The 9,271-nt window shown below is 45.5% G+C and overlaps 1 protein-coding gene across 2 annotated transcripts in view; it reads left to right on the top strand.

Annotated features, from left to right (window-relative positions):
* Dstyk (dual serine/threonine and tyrosine protein kinase) overlaps positions 1-3,069 on the top strand; it is a 48,264-nt gene extending 45,195 nt beyond the window's left edge. The window contains exons 12-13 of one of the 2 annotated variants that reach the window (XM_026779755.1): positions 1,988-2,122; positions 2,432-3,069. In XM_026779755.1, coding sequence (XP_026635556.1) covers positions 1,988-2,122; positions 2,432-2,619 — 323 coding nt within the window. In that variant the 3' untranslated portion in view covers positions 2,620-3,069. The remainder of the gene's footprint in view (positions 1-1,987; positions 2,123-2,431) is intronic. The other variant, XM_005348341.3, reaches the window with a different exon arrangement.
* Positions 3,070-9,271: the final 6,202 nt, after the last annotated feature.

Genomic DNA, 9,271 nt, shown 5'->3' on the forward strand with positions numbered 1-9,271 from the left:
TCTGTGGTTTTGGAGCCTGTCCTGGAACTAGCTCTGTAGACCAGGCTGGTCTTGAACTCACAGAGATCCGCCTACCTCTGCCTCCCAAGTGCTGGGATTAAAGGCATGCACCACCATCGCTTGGCCTCAAGATCTTGTTTTACTTAATCCCTTCGGCAAGCCTGTGATGTTGGTGTATTTTATGTCAGATTTATAGGTAAACCGGGGCTGGATGGATGAAGTAACTGGCCCCAAACACTGAGGTAGAAGGCAATGAAACTGTGACTCAAACCTAGGCTTTTCTGCCTATACACTCCAATCATTAGGGCAGAAACATCTGGAGGCTGGAGAAGGGGAAATACCAAGGGAAATTGCAAAACAGAAATATTTATGGCAGGAAAGAAATCCACTTGGCAAATAGTGACAGACAAGGCCAGAGAAGTCCATAGACTGCAAACCTTGGGGAGGGTTAGGGTCTTACGTAAGTAAGGAGTTACTGAGCTTTTGAGCAGTGGAGGGTGGCAAAGAACATATGCCTGGACCAGCTTCACAGCCATTGGTGGAAGGGATGTGAGGGTGAAGAATCAGTGTGATGTGACCAGTCAGGCAAAGATTTGTATTCATGGTTAATAAAGGTTGGTACTGATGCTGAAATAAACAGGGTTACAGGTTTGAGATAAATTCAGAAGACAATGGGAAAGCTTTTTACTGCCTTGATGTGAGTGTTGGATAGAAAAGGATGGCTGTCATGGAACTTTGAAACTCTGAACCATAGTGGATGGAGGATGATGGTACTGTACCAAGGAAGATGGGAAAGAAATCATAGGTCAGTCACTAGTATTGATATGAGGAATAATTAACAATGCATTTCTATTTCTTTTTTAATATTTATTTTATATATATGAATATTTTGCCCACATGTATGTATGTGTACCATGAGTGTGCCTGGTGCTCAAGGAGGTCAAAAGAGGTTGTTGAATGCTCTGGAACGGCAACCTCAGGTGTCTGTGAGCCATGTGGATGCTAGGAATCAAACCCTGGGCCTCTGTAAGAACACTAAGTGCTCTAAACCACGGAGCTCTCTTTCTCTCCAGCCTCTAAATTTCATTCATTTTATAGAGGTTGTCACCTGGTTCTTCATTGGGTGGTACACAAGGACCAGGAACTAGTAAACAACTGAGTCTGGCCCACTGGAGCCAAATAGTAAACCCTTTTTCTTTTCCTAGGTTTACTTTGTCTCTTCCTGCTGCTGTTACTCCGCCTTGCCTGCTGCTTATTTAAATTCCTTTTATTGTTATCTACCCTGTTGCTGTCAGAATACTATTAAAAAATATTTTCTTCTTTTGTATCCCTGCTCTAAAAAGAAAAAAAAAAGACATGCTGCCCAACTCTATACTCCTCTTTGCCTTTAAGATCTTCCTATGAGAGATAGGATCTTCCTATGTATCCTAGACTGGTTTCAAATGATCCTCTGCCTTAACCTCTTGAGTACTGGAATTACAGATGTGCACCATACCTGCTAATCTTTGACTTTATAATCTTTATTTTCTGGTTCCCACCCATATTTCTCTAATATGACCCTTTAGAATTGATCTTGCAGACTGTCCCATTAAAATGATTTTCTTTCTCTTTTGACAAATTCTTATCTCTTGGCTGTCTTAGTAGCTAGCTTTCTATACTGTAAAATAGGCATTACAAATGTTCTGTGCCTACCAGACAACTTGTGAAGAACAATAGATAGTAAAAAGCTTTAAAAATTGTGTAAGGCCGGGCGGTGGTGGCGCACGCCTTTAATCCTAGCACTCGGGAGGCAGAGGTAGGCGGATCTCTGTGAGTTCGAGACCAGCCTGGTCTACAAGAGCTAGTTCCAGGACAGGCTCCAAAACCACAGAGAAACCCTGTCTCAAAAAAAAAAAACCAAAAAAACAAACAAACAAAAAAAAGAATTGTGTAAGGACCTGTAGAAGCAAGGCGGTGGTTCACTGTTGCTTATCTGTCTTTACTGCAGGAAAGTATGATAATTCCGTGGACGTCTATGCTTTTGGAATCCTTTTCTGGTATATCTGCTCGGGCTCCGTCAAGCTCCCTGAGGCATTTGAGAGGTGTGCTAGCAAAGATCATCTCTGGAACAATGTGCGCAGAGGTAAGAGCCACCAAATGTTTTAACTCCCTCCTGACAGCACAGCAGGGCACACTCGTGCTCTGGCCACTGCACAGCATGACAACGTTAGGCAGACCATCATAGAATGCAGAAAGGACACTGTAAACCAAACTTTTGCTACTGGATAGGACTATATTATCTTAAAAATGGTTTCTTTTAGTGTTGGGTTTTCTAAGCCAGTGTTGGTTTTGCCATTCCTGTTAGGTTATAATCTAGGTATCTGCAGGGGGAACCCGAGCTCTCTGCTCTCCCAGCTCTCCTTGATTGGCTGTTTTTCTTGCTCTCCTCTAGGGACCCGTCCAGAGCGTCTTCCTATGTTTGATGAGGAGTGCTGGCAGTTGATGGAAGCATGTTGGGATGGTGACCCCTCTAAGAGGCCTCTGCTGGGCATCGTCCAGCCTATGCTCCAAGGCATTATGGACCGGCTTTGCAAGTGCAGCTCTGAGCAACCAAACAGAGGACTAGACGACTCTACTTGAAGACCAAGATCTTTTCTTTATTCTGTTCCTTCCTTCCCTCTCACCTTTAGGCCATGGGGAGAATCTGTCATTTGTTTATTAAGGGAGCTCCCAAGGGAATTGGTGCTTGTTGACAACTCAAGACCTTCCTGGGCAGAGATGGCTCCTGGACCCTGAAGCACTCAGTGGCTGTTTTAGGATTCATACCACCTCACACTATCTCTTTAGCAAAAGATTGTGTCAGATGTGTAAATGCTGAAGAATGTGATGTTCTGGCCTCAGAACTGAAAGGAGGCAACTGCTAGCACTGGCTATTCACGGTCTGTGTTTCTAAACCAGGTGGAACACTGCAGTACAGGGGACTAAAGCTATCATTGTCATGACTTCAGCTCTAGGTCGGAACAGTTCAGTTACCCAGTGGTAGAGAGCACTTGGAAAACATGACATTAGTTCAGGACTGTATGATTATAAGGGCAAAAAACAAACCATCCCAGCCAAATATACCTTGTGGTTGCCTGGTTCTTGTTCTCTGTAACTAGGATCTCAGGTTGTAAGTCAGAAGCCCCAGAAGGCAGCTGGGTGTGAAGCTGTCTGCCCTCACAACCCAGTGTTTACATTTCCAGGGCCAGGGAGCCCTGGTTTCTTCAGGGCAGGGCTAACCCAGAACAGAATCTCTTTGATCCTTGGGTTTTTCCCCACCTCCTACCCTTCTTCTCCCTCAAAAAGGGGAGACTACTCCAGATATCATGGTAGTTGGACTGAGTGTCTGATTAAAAGTGGACTATAATTTTGTTGTTGTTTCAATGGGATATAGCCCAGGCTGGCCTTAAAAATCTTATCCTTCTGCCTCATGCTCCAAAGTGCCGAGATTGCAGGTATATGCTGCCATGCCCAGCTTTTAACTGTACAGCTCCCTCTCTTATCTCCTTCCTCAGTGCTGGGGTCAGCCCCACAGCCACAGATCTGCTGAGAACTGCTCTTATGCTCACACGCCAGCTTCATAGACCTTTCAAAGTTCACTTTACTACTGGGCCCTGTGAGCTGATGAGGATGCGGCTGAGCATACTGGTCTCCTACTACTGCGGCTCTTCAGAAATGCCAGCAGTGCTTTCTCCATGCAAATTGTAACAGACACGTGATAGGCCCAGTGTCTCTGGGTGTGTTGGCTCTAGCCTCACTTTGGTAGAATGCTTAGTTTAGCTCTCAACTATACTTAGGTACTCTGCTCTGAGCATTAACTTGTCCTCTGGAGACAGTAGGATGTGCAGGAAGCCAGGTGTCAGGAAAGAAGGAACGAGCCATCTCTATGAGTTAGGTGTACTGTGTGAAACTTCAAGAGGTCTGTGTGGCGGGAGGACTGCTGCCCCTTGTTCTGAACTCTAATACAGAGATGGAGTTCTAGCATGGACACCATATTCCTAACATTCTTTGCACATATTAGCTCACACTCAGAAGTGGGAGGTTAGATTTTGTTTTACCCAGCCAGAGTCCATTTTCAGTCTCCTGTCAGATTGTAGGTTCTTTTTTTTTATCTTTAATTTTTAAAAAGAAGATTCCCTCCATTTTTTCTGCCCAGTGGGAGGGAGAGGCTAATGCTAAGTGAAGAGATAAGGAGTAGTTTTGTAGTCATTCATAAAAAAGTATCTGAAAAAGTCCAAGATATTCTTGAAAGTGTCCGGCCAGGCAAGCCAAAGGCCACATAGGGGTATGTGGTAGTGGTATTTCAATACTCAGCTGGCTGAGTATGTGAACACATGTCTAATTTGTGTGTATTTTACTTTATAACATTGTAAGCTAATTTTGGATTGTTTTTTGGCATCTGTTATTATTTTAGTGATAAAATGCCATGAAATGTACTGTACTGTATATTACTTGGGAAGACACTAGGTCCTCAGAGAAGTGTGGTGGCACTTAGCACAGGGCTTGATAGGGCCAAAGTTTTGAAGATTTACCTCCAGGCTAAGGGAGGAAGAAGGGTGGCATAGTTACCTTCAAAAAAATTTCCATAGGGGGCAGTTTAGTGTAGCCCTTAAGTGACCACCTGGCTGCTTCTTAGGAGCTGAAAGCCTGGTTACTAATTTTGCTATAGAATGGAGTGGCAGGCTCTCTTGCAGAGCAATCAGAAGAAATGTTAGCAGAGTCTGGCCCCTGCGCAGCTCTCCTGTGCCCTTGAGCGCACAGCAGCACAGCTGAGTTGCTTCTGACTGAGCAGTCTTCACTGCTCTCAGAAAGTGGACTGCTCTGGTTCTTCCCAGACCAAAGAGAGTCACTTCTGACTCCATCCACTCTAAGGGACAGGGCTAGGCAGCCACTGGGTCAAAATATTAACACTAAAGCTCAAGGAACCCGAGAAAGGGTGCATTACTACACAGTTAGAGCAGGAGCACGGTGAGCTGGACTCTGTCAGCTCCCAGTGCATTCCGTATTTTCGCTTGAGCTCTCAGACAGGTTAGAGCACTCAGGGCAGGCCTAGTTCAGTGGAGAATGTGCTTGGCACACACATGGCCTTGGGCTCAGTGTCCAGAACCAAAACAAAACACAGAGGTCAAAGAGGGCTGGAAAGTCAGTGTTCTTCCTGACAGAAGCGGCGTGGGCGGTAGGGCTGTGAAGTGACAGCTGCACTAAGTGACACTTTATTTTTGTTGTTGTTGTCTTATTTAGCACTGAGAAGCCCAGGGGATGGGTCAGTACAGTCACACTTAGGGAAACTGAGGCACCCTCTGATCTTTCTCTGGAGAGATGCCCCGCTTGTTTGATCTAGCTTACTGGGAGGCTTCCTGACCCCATGTTGTGTCAGGACGGATTATAGCCTTGGAAAGTGCAGAGCTGTTGAAAGTGTTCAGAACATGCATTTTGCATTTTCTGGGTTAAACCATCCACATTTTCCTTAAAAGAAAATGAGGGTTTAGTCTTCTAGGTGCTGGGGTATGTGGGTAGAGCTAGTGTGATATTAGCGTGGCCTTACGGCACCCGCACTGCAGACTCCCCTAGAAGTTTCAAGTGGTACTGCGCTCTTAAGAGCCCAACTCCATCTGCTCTGTTAGCAGCACCTAGTGTGATCGACATGGAGGAAACGGTGGGAACGCCTGACATCTGGGGTTGCTGGGGAGGAAACTTAGTCTGGATGGCTTGCTGGGTTTTTTGTTTTATTTTTTATCTTTATGTAATATTTTTATTTGTTTTAAAGAACTAATGTCTATTACAGTATTATATATAAGTGTAACATACTAAGTGTGTAGAATAAAGTGCAATAACAAAAACTACTTTGACACAAATTTCAGCCTCTGTACCCTCCTTTTTTTGCGCAGTGCGGCTCTTTTCGTGGCAGTGTTAGAGTGGGACCATGTTACATGTTTGTATTTGTTTGTTTGTTTTGAGAGACACAGCCCTAGCTTTCGTCTTCATTTGGTGTCGTTTGAATGACTGTGCTGGTTCTGTGGATCTTCTGTAAGCTGGTAAGATGTGGGTGGCAGGTGTGCTGCATAGTAAAGACCACATTTATGTTTCTGGGCTATCCGTTTGGCTTCTGCTTTTCCTCGTGCACAGGATGCTCCCAAGCCCTGCTCCCTCCGTGACCTGCTGTCCTTCCATTTTGGGAGACTGTTGGAATAGTCCCGACTGTCAGCATACTCCCGACTGTCAGCTTTATTGCCAGCCTCACACTTTCTCCCTTGAGCTGGTTCTACACCTGTCTGCAGCGTTCCCGGGCAGGTATCCCACGACTCTGGAGTCTCTAACACAATCCAGCTGGAGAGATGGCTCAGTGGTTAAGAGCACTGGCTGTTTTTCCAGAGGTCCTGAGCTCAGTTCCCAGCAACCACATGGTAGCTCACAACCATCTATAATGACATCTGATGCCCTCTTCTGGTGTGCAGGCAAAGGCAAACACTGTATGCATAATAAGTAAATAAATAAATCTTTAAAAAGGAAAAAAAAAAGCTGATGCAACTGTAATTCAATAGGAGGCCAAGTTCCAGCCCCATCAAACACCAGAACTTGGCAGCTTCAGCCAGCCACATGGTTCTGGCTTTAGAGTCAAAGATTTAAAAAGAGAGAGAGAGAGAGAGAGAGAGAGAGAGAGAGAGAGAGAGAGAGAGAGAGAGAGATATTGTGGAGTCTCCCTTGACAGTCAAGGAAAGCTTCTGAAGCCAGGTTTGAAGCTGTGAAGGTAAAACCTGGATTGTGTTAGAGACTCCAGAGTCGTGGGATACCTGCCGGGAAAGCTGCAGACAGGTGTAGAACCAGCTCAAGGGAGAAAGTGTGAGGCTGGCAATAAAGCTGAGAGTCGGGAGTATTCCAACAGTCTCCCAAAATGGAAGGACAGCCCTGTGCATTAGCTTTCTGTTGTTGATGAATTCCTTCACTACTTAAGCTTTTCTTTATTTCCTTTTCACAAGACGGAAGCTTAGCTGGGTGGGGTCTTGCCCTGAGGTCACCACACCCTTTATTCCATTTAGTAACAGGCTTTTCTTTAAACATTTTCATCTCCACAAGAACTGGCCTCACTCTGATTACACTTCCTGGTGCTTCCTTTCTCCTCAAACTGGCCATTTTGTATTTCTCTTTGTCCATCTTGCTCCTTTTCATGATAGATCTGCATAAGAGTGATTACTAATGACCACCCGACACAGTCAGTACTAGGCTGTCTTGAAATCTCCTCTGCCTCTTCAATTTTGCTTCTGTCAGTTTTAGGACAAGGGCAAAACCCAGCCACATTATTTACCAAAATATGACAAGAATATCTCTAGGCTACTTACTAATATTCTTCCCCTCTGAAACTTCTTGAGCTGGCCCCCCAATATTCAAATCACCCTTAGCACTGTCTTCCATGATCCTACTATGATGCCCATTAATCCCTGCTTAAAGCATCCAGCTTCTTTACTAGTCTAAAGTCCCAAAGTCTTCCGTATTCCTCCAACAAACAGCACAGTCAGTCTTATCACAGCAATACCCTAGTGCTGTGAAGAGACATCATGACCAAGAAATTCTTATAAAGTTACTATGGGTGGCCATGCACAGACTAAAGTTTTTTAGGACCCTAGGGACAACTTGTACCTGGAAGAGCAACCAATGCTCTCAACAACTTAGTATATGCTCGAGGTAGCATTTCAAGTCAATGGAAAAAAAGACTATCTGATAAAACTGGTTATCAGTCTGCTCCTGTAACAACAACAACAAAAAAATAGAATGATTTATAATTAGGATACAGTTCTGGAGGCCAGAAAGCCCCAGGTCAAGGTGCAGACCAATTTGGTGCCTGGCAGGGTCAATTCTGCTTCACAAATGTAGCCTTGTTGCTGCAGCTTATAGAGATGATTAACACTGTGTCTTCATTATGAAAGAGCAGAAGGATGAAAAGGGACAAAGACTGTGCCTCTCATGCTAGAAGAGATGGAATGGCCCAGTGGTTATTGTAACAAATGCCTAGCTATAAAATGAAATGGCTGACCTCTAGGAGCTACATCTGGGTCATCTGGTAAAGAAGGGCCAAGGAGGCTGGGCGGTGATGGTGCAGGCCTTTAATTCCAGTACTTGGGAGGTAGGAGCAGGCAGGTCTCTGAGTTCAAGACCAGCCTAGTATACAAAGCAAGTTCCAGGGAGCCAGGCTACACAGAGAAACCCTGTTTCAAAAAAACCAAAGTGGAGGGGCAGTACACAGGTAAGATAAAACAGGCTCTACTTCAGAGAGAAGGGGCCAGGGAAGAGCAACAGCCACAAAAAGAACAATGTTACAGCACCTGGTCTGAAGAGGCAGGGGAAGCAGAAATCCAGGGAGTCCTGATAAAAAGGCAGCAGTCCTAACTGCAGGACAAGCCCTCAGCCTTCAGAAGTCTTTAATCCGGCTGCAGGGCTTGCTGAAGCTCTGCCTTCTCAGTGGGGTGTGTCAGCAATGAGAAGAGCTCCCCTGGCTCAGGGGCTGTGTCAGGGCACCATCTTGAGACAGAATCCACTGTTCAAACCTGAGCTATCCTAAGGGCCAGAGAAAAGGAACAGTCTTAAGTAATGGTGCCTTAATTAAACTTACTGTGGCCCCAAGGCAAGAGGTAGCCCTGGGAAACAGCCGTGGAAAACAGGAGGGCAGGGCACCGGCCAGCTGAAAAGTCCAGCTGGCATGGGACTGAAGCAGTGAAGAAATATGCCCTTGCCCTGGGTCTGCAGCTGAAGACCTCATGCGCTCAGAGTAGCAGCAGTGGTCAGCAGGTGGGTCATCCTTTGGCTTTCCCTGGAGAGTGAGAACTGAAACTCCCACAGACCCCTTGGTGTCTACAGCTGCCTCCCTTTAGCAAGGTGATTACCACTTAGAGGGCTCCGGAAGTGTGGAGTAAGTTCACTAGTACAGAACCCAGTGTGTGCTTAATTCTGCGAATGCCAGCATGACTGGGAGAACTCCCAGCAAGAGTACTAGCCACATACAATCTGGAGAGTTTGGAAAGCCAGAAAACCTATCTGGTCCAAAGATGGAAAAGCTAAGTGTGTCCAGCAGCGCCCCCTAGTACACAAAGAACTACAGACAGCGATGGTGGCCATTGCATACATATTCCATGTGTACACCCATAAATCCCAGGAAAGATGAGAGTCCACAAGTTGCACACCCATAAATCCCAGGGAAGATAGAGTCCACAAGTTGCACACTCATAAATCCCAGGGAAGACGAGAGTCCACAAGTTGCACA

The sequence above is a fragment of the Microtus ochrogaster genome, chromosome 6 (genome assembly GCF_000317375.1).
Source record: "Microtus ochrogaster isolate Prairie Vole_2 chromosome 6, MicOch1.0, whole genome shotgun sequence".
Taxonomy (NCBI): domain Eukaryota; kingdom Metazoa; phylum Chordata; class Mammalia; order Rodentia; family Cricetidae; genus Microtus; species Microtus ochrogaster.